We start from the raw sequence: 16,938 nt of genomic DNA, 5'->3' as shown, positions 1-16,938 counted from the left end.
TTGATATGAGCTTGGCTGGGATTATGGTGTTGAAGGCGGAGCTGTAGTCAATAAATAGGAGTCTAATGTAGGAGTCCTTGTTTTCGAGATGCTCTAGGGATGAGTGTAGGGCCAGGGAAATGGTGTCTGATGTGGACCGGTTTCAGCGGTATGCGAATTGCAGTGGATCAAGGCGTTCTGGGAGTATGGAGGTGATGCGCTTCATGATCAACCTCTCGAAGCACTTCATTACGACTGAAGTCAGGGCCACTGGTCAGTAGTCATTGAGGCACGTTGCCTGGTTCTTCTTTGGTACCAGTATGATGGTGGTCTTCTTGAAGCAGGTGGGGACCTCGGAGTGGAGTAGGGACAGGTTAAAGATGTCCGTGAATACCTCTGCCAGCTGGTCCGCGCAGGCTCTGAGTGCATGACCAGGGATTCTGTCTGGGCCCGTCGCCTTCCGAGGGTTCACTTTCAGGAAGGCCAATTTGACTTTGGAAGCTGTGATGGTGGTTATGGGTGAATTATGGGCTGCTGGGGCACTCGTCAGCGGATTGTTGGTTACCTGCTCGAACCGAGCATTGAATGCATTGAGTTCATCGGGGAGGGGTGCGCTGCTGCCAGAGATACTGTTCAGCTTCGCTTTGTAGCCCGTTATGTTGTTTAGTCCTTGCCACAACCGTCGAGAGTCTGTCTGTGACTCTAGCTTGGTTTGATATTCTCTCTTGGCATTCCGGATGGCTTTGCGGAGGTCGTACCTGGATTTCTTGTATAGGTCAGGGTCGTCTGCCTTGAACGCCTCAGATCTGTCCTTCAGTAGGGAGTCAATCCCGTGATTGAGCCATGGTTTCCGGTTGGGGAACGCACGTACTGCTTTCTTTGGCACGCAGTCGTCCACACATTTGCTGATGATGTCTGTGACGGTGGTGGCATACTCATTTAAGTTGGTCGCTGAGTTCTTAAATATGGACCAGTCCACTGTCTCGAAGCAGTCACGTAAGAGCTCTTCTGTCTCCTCGGACCAGCACTGCACAACCTTCTTAGCTGGATTCTCCCGCTTGAGTTTTTGCTTGTATGCCGGGAGAAGGAGCACCGTCTTATGGTCTGATTTCCCAAAGTGCGGTCGGGGGATGGAACGGTAGGCGCCCTTGATTTTTGACTAGCAATGGTCAAGAGTGTTGTCGCCCCTGGTGGGACAGGAGATGTGCTGGTGGAATTTTGGCAGTACACTCTTGAGTTTGGCCTTGTTGAAGTCTCCGGCCACGATGAACAAGGCCTCCGGGTGTTCTGTTTCGTAGTTGTTTATTACTGTGTATAGTTCGTCCAGCGCCTTCCTCACTACTGCCTGGGGTGGGCTGTAGACCGCTGTGATAATGGCTGAAGTGAACTCACATGGAAGATAATGTGGACGGCACTTCACGGTCAGGTATTCCAGGTCTGGGGAGCAGTAGGTCGCCAGAGTCGCCACATCCAAGTACCAAGAGGAGTTGATGAGGAGGCAAACCCCTCCACCCTTCGCTTTGCCTGATGATGCCGTGCGGTCCGCCCGGTGAATTGAGAAGCCTTCAGGTTGTATGGCACAGTCCGGTGAGGCAGGGGTGAGCCATGTCTCTGTAAAACAGAGCACACAGCAATCTCTTACTTCCCTCTGAGAGGTAAGTCTGGCGTTAAGTTCATCCAGCTTGTTTTCAATCGCTTGGACGTTTGCCAGGAGTATGCTGGGAAGAGGGGTCTTGAAACCGCGTTGCTTCAGTCTAAGATTAAGTAACAGTCTGAGATTAAGCTAGTCTGTTCAGAACGTTGGCGTCACTTTGATCCTGAAATGGGTTTTCAACCTCAGATTCGCCATCAGCCTTACCACCTATTCCCATCTCCGTAACATTGGTCACATTCACCCCTGTCTCAGCTCCGCTCTTGTTGAGGCCTTCGTCTGTGCCTTTGTTACTTAGAGACTTGACTATTCCAAAGCATTCCTGGCTGTTCTCCCACATTCTACTCTCTGTAAACTTGAGATCATCCAAAGTTCTGCTGCCCTTGTCTTAACCCTCACCCAGTCTGTTTCCCTATAACCTTTGCTCCCTGACCTAATTGGCTCCTGGTCAAGCAGCATCTTGAGTTAAAAATTCTCATCCTCATTTTCAAATCCCTCCCGGGCCTCGCTCCCTCCGTATCTGTGTAACCTCCACCACCCTCCCAGATACCTGCCCATTTCTAACAGGCTGTGGCAGTCAGTCTAGGAGTAAGGAAAGAGACAAATCTGGGAAAAGGTCTTTGAGTGGAGTTGAATCAAATAAACTGAAATCTCTCCTACGAAGGCAAGCAGATTTTGGCTGACCCCGACAGCTTGGAAGGAAAAACGCAGGGAGCAAACAGAGCAGAGAGATGGCAAGTGCAGTTCGATTAAGTACTGTATCTTGTAAATAAGATTCGGGTCTTTGAATGTAAGTGATAATGTTTCCAACAGAGTGGAGAATCAGAAAGTCCTTGCTGAGTCGATTACTGCACAGATCAGAACAATTGGATAAGGATGTTTTAATGACAAAGAAAGCCAGCGGTATGAAGGAAACAATTTATTTTACTTTTAACAATAATATGCATACAGCAGGAGCTACCTACAATCACGGTCCCCGTTGGGACAACCAACATGTTGGTCCCTGCTTGGGCCGGCCTTTATACTCAGTTTAACGAGCCCCAGCTGGGTGGGCTGCTACCCCATACCTGTGAAATTCGTGCTCCACGAGCCCCATGGGATGATCAATCATCATTTCCCTGTGGGCTTTGTGGGGGTTATGGCACCCTTCCCCATACCCCCTCTCTGCAAGTCTGCAGTAATCTGAGGAGGCCTCCTGCATCGTTTTGCCCGATGGGCTATGGTCAGATGGGTTCCCTGACTGAGGGGTGATTCCTGGCAAGATGGAGGTATCGATGTCTATGGTTGTGAATTGTGTAGTATAGGCAACCACTTCCTAAGGTGGTCGACATGCTTGAGTTGGAGTTTCCCTTGGGCCTTAAGTTTATAGGAGACCGGCCCTGTTCTCTCAATTATGACTCCAGAGAGCCAGAGTGCCCCATTCCAAAGTTGCAAACGTAGACAGTGCCACCTGATTGGAACTTCTGCCCTGGCGTCCGATGGTCATGGTGCCATTTCTGTGTTTCTTGCCGCACTTCCACTCTCCCGCTCAGGTTTGGAACAGCCAGGCTTAACCGGGTCCTGATGCTGCGACCCATCAGCAGTTCTGCTGGTGCCACCCCTGTTATCATGAGTGGTGTCGTCCTGTAATTGTGGCAAACTCTTCGCTTGTGAATGGTGTCCCATTGTCCATCACCAGGACTTCGGCGATCCTGAGTGTGCTGAGCGAGAAACTCAGCTTCTCGACGATGACCCTTGACGTCGTCGAGGTCATTCTATAAACATCGAGCCATTTCGAGTGGGTGTCCACGATAAAGGGAAACACAGACCCAATGACAGGCCTGTGAAATCAGAGTGCAGTCTCACCTTGGAACGCCCTTGCCATTCCCAGGGATGAAGAGGGGCTGCTGGCAGGAGCTTTTGGTGCTCCTGACATGCCGGACAACTGCGTATGACTCGCTCTATATCCCATCGATGACACGCCACCAGACATAGCTCCAAGCCAGCAACTTCATTTTTGAGGCACCAGGGTGACCACTATGTAGATCCTTGAAGAGAGACTCCTGAGCCAGAGGTGGGATGACCATGCGAGCTCCCCACAGGATGATACCGTCCTCCACACTTAGCTCTTGGAGTTTCTGAGCACAGGGCTGCTGGGATGGTCACCTGTAATCTGCTATTTAATAGCATGTAGCGGAGCTTCGTCAACTTAGGATCTCATTGAATCCCTGTTCAAACTGAACAACCGTCACCAATAGATTATCACCAACAATCTCATCCGCCACTGGTGGGCGTGGGGGACTCATGGGCAACGGGAGATATCTAAAGGCATCAGCGAGGGCTATCAGTGTACCCCCTAAAGAGTCCCAGCAGAGGCTTGTGATTGGTCACAATGGAGAAGTAGATGTACTGAAGAACTTCTTGACCCCAAATATCACCACCAAGCCTTCCTTCTCTATTTGGGCATAGCAGTGCTCCTTGTCTGCCAGAGTTCTTGAAACAAAGACAACAGGGTACTCTGTGCCATCATCCCACCTGTGGGCCAGCACCGCCCTGATGCCATAGGGAGAGGCAGGCATCGCTCATAAGGACGTGCGGTCAGGCTGGGTCATAATGGGTGAGGAGTTGCGCGGATGACAGATGCTGCTTCACTCCAGCAAATGCTCCTTACTTCGAGGCACCACAACTCACTTTTACATAGAACTGTACAGCACAGTACAGGCCCTTCGGCCCACGATGTTGTGCCGAACTAGTCCGAAACTAAGATCAAATCAACCTACTCCCAATCATTCTAGTGCACTCCATATGCCTATCCAATAACCGCTTGAAAGTTCGTAAGTGTCCGACTCCACTACCATAGCTGGGAGTGCGTTCCACGCCCCAACCACTCTCTGAGTAAAGAATTTACCTCTGACATCCCTCCTATATCTTCCACCATGAACATGAACAAGCGAGTCCGGAGTCTCCTTTTTCCTCGTCGCCAGTTTAATGACCAAGGAAGCCAGCAGTAGGAAGGAGAAGATTTACTTTGCTTTCAACAATACTCTGCCCACGGCAGTAACTATCTACAATCACAATCCCCGTTGGGACAACCAACATGCCGGTCCCTGCTCCAACCGGCTATTATACCCAGTTTAACGTGCCCCAGCTGGGTGGGCCTCCACCAAGCAAGGAAATAAAGCAGTCGGATACGGTCAGTGTAGACTCACTGAATGGCAGGTGGGATTTACAATTACAACAACTTGAGAAGTTAGAGCTTTTCACTAGAGCTGAGAGGGTTAAGGGTGGTCTCATAGAGATTTTCAAGATTATGAAAGGTTCTAACAAAATGGACAGTGACAAATTGTGTCCACTGCCGAGATAATAATGAACATTCACTGATTTAAGACCGTCTCAAAAATTAAAAAGGAGTTTAGACCATTTCTTCACACAAAGGGTGGCTAAGCAGTGGGTAGCACTGTTGCTGCACAGCTCCAAGGTGCCAGACTCCATTCCCGCTTGGGTCACTGCTTGTGCGGAGTCTGCCCGTTCTTCCTGTGTCTGTGTGGGTTTCCTCAGGGTGCTCCGGTTTCCTCCCACAAGTCCCAAAAGACGTGCTTGTTGGGTGAATTGGATATTCTGAATTCTCCCTCTGTTCACCCGAACAGGCACCGGAATATGGCAACTAGGGGCTTTTCACAGTAACTTCATTGCAGTGTTAGTGTAAGCCTACTTGTGACAGTAAAGATTATTATTATTAAATTGATGGCACAGAATCAACAAGCGCTTTTTAAATGGGGATTAGGTTTAAAAGGGAAAAGAGGAACATGAAAGGGTAAAGGGGGGAGCAGGAAAGTGGGATAAAGGAGACTGGGTTTAAAAAGAGGAGTTTTAAAGACTACAAGGAGTGAGCAGGAGAGTGGTATTACATTAAATGTGGAGAAAAAGACAAGTACAGACTTGAAAAGGTGGGAAAGATGGAATGTGCTGGAACATTCTATGATTCCAAGTTTTGCACCAGGCAGGGTGTCACATGACAGCTGGCATTTTGTTGAATCTTGCTCCAGTACTGGTGGCAACTGACTACCTGCTCTGATTATTTTTCAGATTTATGATCGCTCCCAGCAGCAACAACAACAATTTGCATTCGGATAGCGCCTTTCGCATAGTTTTTTTTTTAAAAAGGCGACCCCAGACATTAATGCTGTTGTCAATAACCTACTTGGTGCACAGGCATTTGAGATCCTCTCGCCAGGAAGTTCGGGAACTGGGTGAGTCCGTGTGATCTTCTGAGGCTCCTCGAGGAGGGTCGGGAACGAAGAAAATGAGGAAGAGGAGGACCAAGAATCCCACACAGGGGGTCACCTGAGGAATTGAGCAAATCGAGCATGCCGGTGATTTAAGTATTTCAAGTAGTCAGAAACAAGTAGCAACAGTTGTTTTTCTACATTTACAGGTGGGGAATGATGTTTCTTTGAAAGGTTAAGCCTGTAGGACAAATGCTAAAATATTCCAAAGAACTGTCTGACATGCGCAGCCTGGCTCACCTTGGAACAGCTAAGATTAGACGGAGCAGCATCCTCCCAGAGCTTGGGTATCCTTACTGTTGTTCCCACAAACTGAAGAGGAATCGAGCCCCAGGTACACTCTATTCTCCTTGTACATTGGAATACCAAGCTTGGTGCCCAAGTCAGGGAACAATTCTCCCCAGACGCACGAGATTCACAGGGCAGAAGGGAGGCGTTTTGAAAAGTTTGTATATGGGCCTCGTCCTTGAGAGGACAGTTGTAATAATGTGGGAGTGGGGAAACAGTAGCACCCGCATGATGATGTATAGGGTGTCTCATGGCTCATCATAATCTGGATGGAAATAGCTCATGGCTTTGATTGAAGAAGCCTACCTTGTGTATATTTGGATATTGTTACGTTCTACACTAAATAGTTACTGTTTGGACTAAATGCCACTGAACCTCTTCCTTAGACAACCACAACGTGCAACATAGAGATGGTGGCACAGTGGTTGGCACTGCTGCCTCACAGCGCCAGGGATCCGGGTTGAATTCCGGCCTTGGGTGTCTCTCTGTGTGGAGTTTGCACTTTCTCCTCCAGGTGCTCCGGTTTCCTTCCACAATCCAAAGACGTGCAGTTCAGGTGGATTGGCCATGCTACAAATTGCTCCTTAGTGTCCAACGGTGTACAGGTTAGGTGGGATTATGGGGATAGGGCAGAGGATGGGCCTAGGTAGGGTGCTCTTTCAGAGGGTCAGTGTTGACTTGATGGGCCAAATGACTTCCTTCTGCACCTTGGGGATTCTATGAAATGTGTGAGGCGGTATTCAGCACACTCTATTGTTACCTTCACAATGGTTACCTGCTCTGTCTGACGTGCTGATTTTATTCAAACTGTGTCAGCATCAGATTGTGCCACTGACCAACAGTTCAGAGTAACACTTCGATGGACAGCGCATTTGCGGAAGAGAAGGCAGGCAACGCTTCGACTCTCTACCTGGATATAGGGCCACATGGGAGATTGCAGCATCCAATTCACATCACCGGTGGTTTCAGTATGAGTGTGACCCAGGGACCATGTCACATGATCAGGTGTCCAACGCACTCCTGATTAGATGAGTTGTAAGGTCCACTGACTGGAAAGTTTGGTGACGCTAGACCTGAGAGAAGTGGTTTTGTGCGATAGAATACAATGGACAATAACGAATCAACAGTCTGCCTTGTATCTCTCCGAATTTCTACAATCGACATTAATGGAAGTAACAATCGGGGTTAAGACAATAAAGGTTGCCAATTTGCTATTGCCATTTCACACTAACACACAAAATCAACTTTAACCCACTGACTTTCCACTTTAACTTTCTTCTCCTCACTGCATCATCTGCAGGATGAGCGGGTCTGATTTAGGATTCCTCGCTCGTGTTGAGAGATATTTTGTTTTATTTTGCTGCTAGTAGCGATAGAACAACTCCTGGACCACTCATACCACAACAATAAACATTCCTCTTACACCATTGGACTTACCCTCATTGACCAGTGCCAATCACCAGACAGCTTCATAACCCCCGATCCAAGCATGTAACCCAGACCACTGCAGCAAAACAAATAAGAGACATTAGTTCTCCTTTTTTGAGAATATTTTAATTGGAATTTTTGCATTTAATATCAAAACTTTGCAGAACAATATAGAAACAATAATAATAATCAACACAATAACATCACCAGTATCACAAGCTGCCATCGTGTCTGTGAAAGTGGGCGGGATTCTCTCAGCCCGCGCCAGTTCGGAGAATCGCTGGGCCGGGCGCAATTCGCGCGACGCCGCCCCGACGCCAGTCCGCTGATTCTCCGGTGACCAGAGAATTGGCGCCATCTTGGCCGGCGCGGCGCCGGTCAGGGGTCACTCTATGCGGCCCCCCCCGGCGATTCTCCGCAAGGGATGGGCAGAATGCCCGAGTCCCGCTGCCGCTGTTCACATGTGGTCTTACCCGGCGGGACCTCGCATCCATCCTGGCGGGGGTGGCCTGGTTGGGGAGGAGGGGTGGATCCGACCCCGGGGGGGGGGCCTCCACCGTGGCCTGGCCTGCGATCGGGGCCTACCAATCGGTGGGCCGGCCTCTCCTTGTGGGGGCCTCTTTTACTCCGCGCCGGCCCCTGTAGCCCTACGCCATGTTGTGCCGGGACCGGCACGGAGAAGGAAGCTACCGCGCATGCGCGAGTTTGTGCCGGTCGCAGCACACATGCGCAGACCCGTGCCGCCCGTTTGATGCCGGTATTGGCAGCTGGAGCGGCGTGAGTCGCTCCAGTGTCGTGCTGGCCGCCTGTAGGGCAGAGGATCGCTACACTTAGCAGTCCGATGACGCCGTCGTTAAACTCTCCGGTTAAACACTCTGCTGTCAGAAGGGAGAATGCCGCCCAGTGGTTCCAGTTGTATCATTTCCCTACATTATTTACATTGGTGTGTATCATACATTTTAAGCAAAAGAACAAAGAACAATACAGCACATAAACAGGCTCTTCAGCCCTCCAAGCCTGTACTGGTCATGATACCAACTTTGGCCAAAGCCCTCAGCACTTCCTAGTGCCGTATCCCTCTATACCCATCCTATTTGCCAAGATGCCTTTTGAACGGCGTTAATGTATCTGTTTCCACAACCTCCCCTGGCAACGCGTTCCAGGCACTCACCAACCTCTGTAACAAACTCTGTAAAAAACCATGCCCCCCATAATCTCACAATCTTGTAGACCTCTATCAGGGGTTGGCGGCGGGGGGTGCTGGGGGCATTCCGTCCCAGCAGCCGGCAAACGGGGTTTCCTATTGTGGCCACTCCCACACCGTCGGAAAATCCGTGGTGTGAGTGCGCTGCTGGTGAATTGGAGGATGCTGCCGACGGAGAGTCCAGCCCTGCATGTTTTCCAGAAGCAGTTAGATATAGCTCTTGGGGTGAAGGGAGTCAAAGGCTATGGGGGGAAGGCGGAATTATGCTATTCAATTGGATGATCAGCCATTATCATAATGAATGGTGGAGCAGGCTCGAAGGGCCAAATGGCCTCCTCCTGTTCCTATTTTCTATGTTTCTATGCCGCCAATGATAAAGGTTACCATTACACTCACAGTCCCAAATCACTGGGTGTGGAAAACATTCATCAGTCGATGGAACAGACTCTAAGCAAGAGTGTCAACTAGACTTGCAGCGGTGTTGGCTGCCTATGGGAAAATGGAGCCCCCCCCCCCCCCCGCCCGAGTAGACTTCTCATATACCCACTGGGACCCGGTACTTCTACAAAGGACAATCAGTGCCGACATTTACCTACGCTCCTGGACCACATCAGTTTGTGGAATGGTTCATTGCCATGTGCTTTATTGATAAGGCTGGTTTGAGATGAAAATGACTATAATAGAGATATTAATTCATAATTCAAATGAACTTCTTCCGATTTGTTCATTCTGTTTCAATCTGGAAAAGGTTGGCTTTAGTTGAAATGGTGAAATGTATTCAAATTTCCAAAGGTGTGCAGATATTTTCTGTTTACTACCTGTTGCTAACTTTTGGTTGGTTCAATTGGCTCTGTTTTATAACCTTTGCTCTCGAGTCGCCAGATATCTTTATGATACCGCCACGAGGTTCACGTTCAAGTAATGATCAATAACTCAATACACCAATTAGTAAGATTCAAATCAAAGCACATTTATTATACACAGTAATCGCTACTCATGCATAAATTCTACTTCTAAGCTACTTCTACAACTAACAGGCCTATACTTAGCTTCGGACTGGCCCACCAGGTCAGGGGAACAAATGGCCTTTCTTTCGGGTTCTGAGTCTGCGGGATCCGAAGTTGGTACGGACTGGTAGCTAGGAGTGCCTATCTCGTAGCGAGCGTTGACTTAAGACTTACTGGATTTCGGCGGCAGCTGAACCGGTCACTGTCAAGGGTTGGTTCGCGTTGCTGAGTGACCCGGTCAAGAAGAACGATTTGAACTTGGGGGATTAACTTTATAGTCCCCAGGGGCTTCCCGCCTTTCGGGGCGGACCCTGTACCTGGTTCCAAGTGATTGGACTTTGTTCCAATCGCTTGGTTCGATTTCTCCAATACTGGAGCGGTTCCCTGATCGATGGGCGGTCTTGAGGTGTCCATTAACCTCTTTTGTGTTGGCTCCTGCTGGCGCCGGGGAGTCTGGCTTGGCTTTGTTTATCCCAAATGTTTCGATTGTACCTGGGGATCGCTCATTAGTATGTAGATTGATGCTACATTATTATGCAGGTGGCTGCTTGTATCGATGCTGTCTGGGCTTTTGCAGAGTTTAATACACAGTAACTTGCACCTGCTAGTTTCTGCCTGTGTTGGCTGAATTTCCCTGCAGCCTTTGCTGTTCTCCATTTTACATTGGGAGTTGGCCAACCCAGGTGGCTACATACCATATCTGACTGGAGAGAAAACAAGGGCGGGAGTTCTCTGGTCGTTCATGTCAGCGGGAATCTCTGGTCCCACCTGCAGCATATTCCCACCATGGGTTTCCCTGCAGCATGAGGTGGTTTCAATGGGAATTCCCATTGACAGTGGCGAGACCGCCGAGAAACACACTTTTGGGAGGCCGGAGGATCCCGCCTGAGAAATAGATAATAAGACCATGTGACATCGGAGCTGAAGTAGGCCAATCATAGAAACACTGGAATATAGAAAATAGGAGCAGGACTAAACCATTCGGCCCATCGAGTCTGCCCCGCTATTCAATGAGATCATGACTGATCAGATGTGATAATCCTCAACTCTACTTTCCCTTTATCCCCATAACCCTTGATTCCCTTACTGATTAAAAATCTGTCTATCTCAGCTACGAACATACATAACGACCCAGCCTCTGCAGCTCTCTGCGGTAAAGAATCCCACAGATTCACTACCCTCTGACAGAAGAAATTCCTCCTCACCTCTGTCTTAAATGGGTGACTCTCCTACTCTAGAGATTATGCCCTCAGGTCCTAGACTCTCCCACAAGGGGACAGCAACTGCCCTTTCAATCCCCCTGAAAATCCTATATGTCTCAATAAGATTGCCTCTCATTCTTCTAAACGCCAGGAGTACAGGTCCAACCTCACCCTCTCCTCACAAGAAAATCCCTCCATTCCTGGGATCAACCTAGTGAAGCATGAGCAGGAGTAGATCATATGGCCTGTTTATACTGCTCCGCCATTCGTACGAACATACAAATTAGGGACGGAAATCTGCCTACCTTACCTGGTCTGGCCTACATGTAACTCCAGTGCAATGTGGTTGACTCTTAACTGCCCCCTGAAATGGCCTAGCTAGCCACTCAGTTCAAGGATAATTAGGGATGGGAATCAAATGCTGGCCCAGCCAGTGACACCCACATCCCTAATGAGGTTATTTATTCCCACCCATAATTTCATCAGTTTACAGAGCACACAATGAAGGTAAAACTATTATTAATGTATGTACCTTCCAACTGGAATTGCAATGTAGAAGATTGAGATCATGATGGTCCTTTTATCGCCAACAAAGAGGTCAGCAATGATTGTGGGGGCGATGGTAGAGTAACTGGCTTCTCCGATGCCAACGAGAGCTCGACACAGAACCAATGCCCAAAAGTTCTAAGGAGAAAAATAATTGAAAAATAAATGATGGCTCAACAGTGGAAGTCAAAAGACATACATAGAATCCATACAGTGCAGAAGAGGGCTATTCCGCTCATCAAAGTCTGCACCGACCCAGGCGGCACGTGGCGTAATGGTTAGCACTGGGACTGCAGTGTTGAGGACCCGGGTTTGAATCCCGGCCCTGGGTTACTGTCCGTGTGGAGTTTGCACATTCTCCCCATGTCTGCATGGGTTTCACCCCCACAACCCAAAGATGTGCATGTTCGGTGGATTGGTCACGCTAAATTGCCACTTAATTGGAAAAAAATAAATTGGCTACTCTAAATTTATTTTTTAAAAAGACTGCACCGACCTTCTAGAAAGGGCACCCTATCTAGGCCCAAACCCCACCCTAATTCCGAAACCCAGTAACTCCACCTAACCTTTTGGACACTAAGGGACAATTTATCCACCTAACCTACTCATCTTTGGACTGTGGGAGCACCCGGAGGAAACCCATGCAGACATGGGGAGAACATGAAAACTCCACACCGACATTCATCCAAGGCTGGAATTGAACCCAGTTCTCTGGCGCTGTGAGGCCTATCAGCAAACATTCTTCAGAAGAACAGTTTGTCAACTCCATCAAGCAAATGCAACGGGATACCGCTTCACCCTGGCACCCCTAAGTTTAAAGCAGCCCAATCCATAGAGTCTAATGTGAAGTGAGTTGGATAGTTTCAATTGCCATTAATTCATGATCTAAGTTACATAAGAATTGGCACGAATCGCATTGAGACTCTGAGGAACATGTCATTCTGTTGCAACTAGAGTGTTGTTTTCAGATGGTCTGTAAGATCTCTTCATGGATCAAAGCAGAAGGGGGTTCTTCAAAAGCACTCTCCAAACCAGTGACCCCCATCGCCTGGAAGGTTACGAGCAGCAGAGGCCGGGGGACACCACCACCTCCAAGTTCCCCTTCCTATCAAGGGCAATTAGGGAAGAGCAATAAATGCTGGCCCAGCCAGTATCCTTTGAATTTAATTTTTAAAAGTCACTCATCATCCGGATTTGGAATTATATCACTGTATCTTCACTATCACTGTTGAAGGGTCAGTCACAAGGGGACACAAGTTCAAGCTGTGTGGCAGGAAGTTTCGGGGGAAAGTGAGGTAAATGTGAAGAATCCCGCTGTCAGCGACGGCGCGCCATGAATAAATATGCGGCTGGGGAGGCAGAGAATTCACCTCCCTAAAATTTCTCTAATACTTGCTTTCTGCTGATATTACTTACTTTAACTTCCTTGTTCTTAATAACCCCTTAATATCCCATTATTTCTCATATACAATACTGCTGCGTAGACAGACACAAAATACTTATTCAACATTTCTGCAAATTCCTCATTCCCCATGATAATTTCTCCTCTTTCTTCCTGTAAGGGACCAATGTTACTTTAGCTACTCTCCTCTATTTTATTTACTTCTAAAAGATCTCAAAATCCATTTTTATATTTAAGGTCAGTTTACTTTCATGCTCTACTTTTTCCATTTTTATCAACTCCTTTTGGTCTCCTTTTGCTGGTTTCTGAAACTCTCCCAATCCTCAGGTTTGCTACTATTCTTCACAACTTTATCAGCCTCTTCTTTTAATCTAACACAATCCTTAACTTTCCGAATAAGCTAGGGATGGATGTTTCTTGATCAGTTTTGTCTTTTTAATTTAACGTATTTAAATATTTTTCAGAATTTCTTTAAATGGTTCCCACTGTTTATGTACCATCACATCTTTTAGTCTATTTACCCAATCAATCTTAGCCAACTCTCCCCTCAAATCTTTGTTTCAGATTGTTGCTTTGAACTCAAGTGTGTGCCTCTCAAACTTAATGTGGAATTCAACTGCATTATGATCACTTTTTTCCCGTAGAGGATCTTTCACTATGAGATTACCAACTAAATTGCCTCATCACACAATACTAGATCTAGAGTAGCCTTATCCCTAATTAGTTCCACAACATAGTATTCCCGGAAACATCAGGAAAGCATTCTACAAACTCAGCTCCCAGAGCAACTTTGCCAAATTTACTGTCCAGCCGGCATGAAAATGAAACTCCTCATGATTATTGCATTGAATTTGTTACAGGCTCCAGTTATATGTTGTTTAATACTCTGTCCAAGGGGTCTATAAATGACTCCCACCCTCAGCATTTTCTGACCCTTGTTATTCCTAATCTCTGCTCATACTGATTCTATGTCCTGATCTTTTGAGCCAAGATCCTTTCTCACTAATGTCCTTATGTCATCCTTTATTATCCTCCTTGTATTCCATTTTGGCTACCTTTTGGAAATTTTGTATATTCATTTCCCAACGTTGGTCACCTTGCAACCATGTCTCTATAATGTCAATTAGATCTAAACCATTAATCTTTATCCTAGTTCATTGATATTATTCTAAATTCTTTGTGCATTCAGATAAAGAGCCTTCAGTTTTCTTTTAACCACTATTCTTTGCATGGACCTTATTCATTGCTGCCTTATTACCATTGAACTCTCTGTCCCTTCCTGTTCCATGCCTTTACCCAAAACAACTCACTGCTGTATTGCCTCGCCCTTCTTCCTTAATTTCTAAAGCTCCTTTTACCTCACTCCTCTGCACCCCTTGGGCTACCTTAAAATACACATTTGCTCATTTTCATCCTGCCACCAATTTACTGACTGCCATAGTGATACCGATAGACACTCTGACTTCTGTATATTACAATAAGCAGCCAGCTTAGAAATGAAAACTAGGGCAGCACGGTGGCGCAGTGGGTTAGCCCTGCAGCCTCACGGCGCCAAGGTCTCAGGTTCGATCCCGGCTCCGGGTCACTGTCCCTGTGGAGTTTGCACATTCTCCCCGTGTTTGCGTGGGTTTCGCCCCCACAACCCAAAGATGTGCAGGGTAGGTGGATTGGCCACGCTAAATTGCTTCTTAATTGGGAAAAATGAATTGGGTACTCTGAGTTTATATTTAAAAAAGAAAGTGAAAACTGATACAGACAGAGACAGCAGACACTGCACACATGAATAACAAAGACTAGAATGGGAAGAATTATATTCTCTTGCCCTAACGTTGAGAAAAACAGCACGAAAATAAAAGTAAGGTGGCCTACAGACTGAGTGGTGAACGATCCTGCCAGTGTCAGGCCACACCAAATCAATATTCCGATGGACATGAGCATCTTCCTGTTGTATCGATCCCCCAGATAACCAAACAAAGGAGCCAATATCATGTAGCTGCAGATAAAAACTGAACAAAACAGGCAAGTCAGTAATAAAACAGTCAATTCAACATCTGGACAGCAAATTCCAGATGAGCAGGGACTCAGCCTTTCCACTGCATCATGTCCAAATATATGAATGTAGAAGGATAGAATCATACAGTAGAGAAGAGGCCTTTCGGCCCATCAAGCCTGCACCGATAAAACAAAAAATAACTACTCTGAATCTACACTAATCCCACTTCCATGCACTTGGCCCAGGCTTTGAATGTTATGACATTTCAAGTGTTTATCCAAGTACTTTTTGAAGATTGTGAGGTTTCCTGCCTCAGCTACCCTCCCAGACAGTGCAGTCTGAGGCAGCACGGTAGCATTGTGGATCGCACAATTGCTTCACAGCTCCAGGGTCCCAGGTTCGATTCCGGCTTGGGGACTGTCTGTGCGGAGTCTGCACATCCTCCCCGTGTGTGCGTGGGTTTCCTCCGGGTGCTCCGGTTTCCTCCCACAGTCCAAGGATGTGCAGGTTAGGTGGATTGGTCATGATAAATTGCCCTTAGTGTCCAACATTGCACTTAGTGTTGGGTGGGGTTACTGGGTTATAGGGATAGGGTGGAGGTGTTGACCTTGGATAGGGTACTCTTTCCAACAGATGGTGCAGACTCGATGGGCCGAATGGCCTCCTTCTGCACTGTAAATTCTATGATGAATTCCAGACTCAAATACCCTCTAAATCCCCTGTCCCTCACTTTAAAATGATGCCCCCTTGTTATTGATCCTTCAACTAAGGGGAACAGCTGCTTTCTATCCACCCTGTCCATGCCCCTCATAATCTTATACACCTCGATCAGGTCGCCCCTCAGTGTTCTCTGCTCCAAAGAAAACATCCCAAGCTTATCCAGCCTCTCTTCATAGCTAAAATGCTCCCCTCCAGGCAACATCCTGGTGAATCTCCTCTGCTCCCTCTCTAGTGCAATCACATCCTTCCTATAATGCGGTGACCAGGGGCGTCATTCTCCGACCCCCCACCGGGTCGGAGAATGGCCGTTGGCCACCATGAATCCCGCCCCCACCCCCGCCAAAGTCTCCGGTACCGGAGATTGGGCGGGGGCGGGAATCGGGCAGCGCCGGTTGGCGGGACCCCCCGCTCAATTCTCCGGCCCGTATGGGCCGAAGTCCCGCCTAGAAATTGCCTGTCCGGCCGGCGTAAATCAAAGCTGGTATTTACCGGCGGGACCAGGCGGCATGGGCGGGCTCCGGGGTCCTGGGGGGGGGGGGGGGCGCGGGGCGATCTGACCCCGGAGGGTGCCCCCACGGTGGCCTGGCCCGCGATCGGAGCCCACCAATCCGCTTGCGGGCCTGTGCCGTGGGGGCACTCTTTCCCTTCCGCCTCCGCCACGGCCTCCACCATGGCGGAGGAGGAAGTGACTCTCCCCACTGCGCATGCGCGGGAAACTGTCGGCAGCCGCTGACGCTCCCGCGCATGCGCCGCATTACCGCGCCAGCTGGCGGGGCAACAAACGCCATTTCCGCCAGCTGGCGGGGCAGAAATCCCTCTGGCGCCGGCCTAGCCCCTCAATGTTGGGGCTCGGCCCCCAAAGATGCGGAGCATTCCGCACCTTTGGGCCGGCGCGATGCCCGTCTGATTGGCGCCGTTTTTGGCGCCAGTCGGCGGACATCGCGCCCCGTTGGGGGAGAATTTCGTCCCAGAACTGTAAACAGTACTCCAGCTGTGGCCTAACCAAAGTCCTGTACAGCTCCAACATAATCTCGCTGCCCTTATAATGTATGCCAGGACTGATAAAGGCAAGTGTTCTGTATGCCTTCTTAACTACCCTATTCACCTGTCCTACCGCCCTAAGGGACCTGTGGACAAGCACCCCAAGATCCCTCAGTTCCTCTGAGCTTCCTAGTGTCCTGCCATTCAGTGAGTACTCCCTTGTTGTGTTGTTCCTTACAAAGTGCATCACCTCACACTTTTCAGGCTTAAAT

At 48.4% G+C, this 16,938-nt stretch overlaps 1 protein-coding gene across 4 annotated transcripts in view; it reads right to left on the bottom strand.

Moving 5' to 3' along the window:
• The window catches only part of LOC140386652 (protein spinster homolog 3-like), a 237,365-nt gene that overhangs the window by 158,224 nt on the left and 62,203 nt on the right, over positions 1 to 16,938 (bottom strand). For all 4 annotated transcript variants that reach the window (XM_072469164.1, XM_072469166.1, XM_072469167.1 and 1 more), the window contains exons 3-6: positions 14,842 to 14,978; positions 11,557 to 11,708; positions 7,621 to 7,687; positions 5,811 to 5,953 (exon numbers count right to left, since the gene is read on the bottom strand). In XM_072469164.1, coding sequence (XP_072325265.1) covers positions 5,811 to 5,953; positions 7,621 to 7,687; positions 11,557 to 11,708; positions 14,842 to 14,978 — 499 coding nt within the window. The remainder of the gene's footprint in view (positions 1 to 5,810; positions 5,954 to 7,620; positions 7,688 to 11,556; positions 11,709 to 14,841; positions 14,979 to 16,938) is intronic.

Source organism: Scyliorhinus torazame, chromosome 12 (genome assembly GCF_047496885.1).
Source record: "Scyliorhinus torazame isolate Kashiwa2021f chromosome 12, sScyTor2.1, whole genome shotgun sequence".
NCBI lineage: Eukaryota > Metazoa > Chordata > Chondrichthyes > Carcharhiniformes > Scyliorhinidae > Scyliorhinus > Scyliorhinus torazame.
The sequence above is the reverse complement of the archived record's forward strand: the minus strand, read 5'-3'. Positions and strand labels throughout refer to the sequence as shown.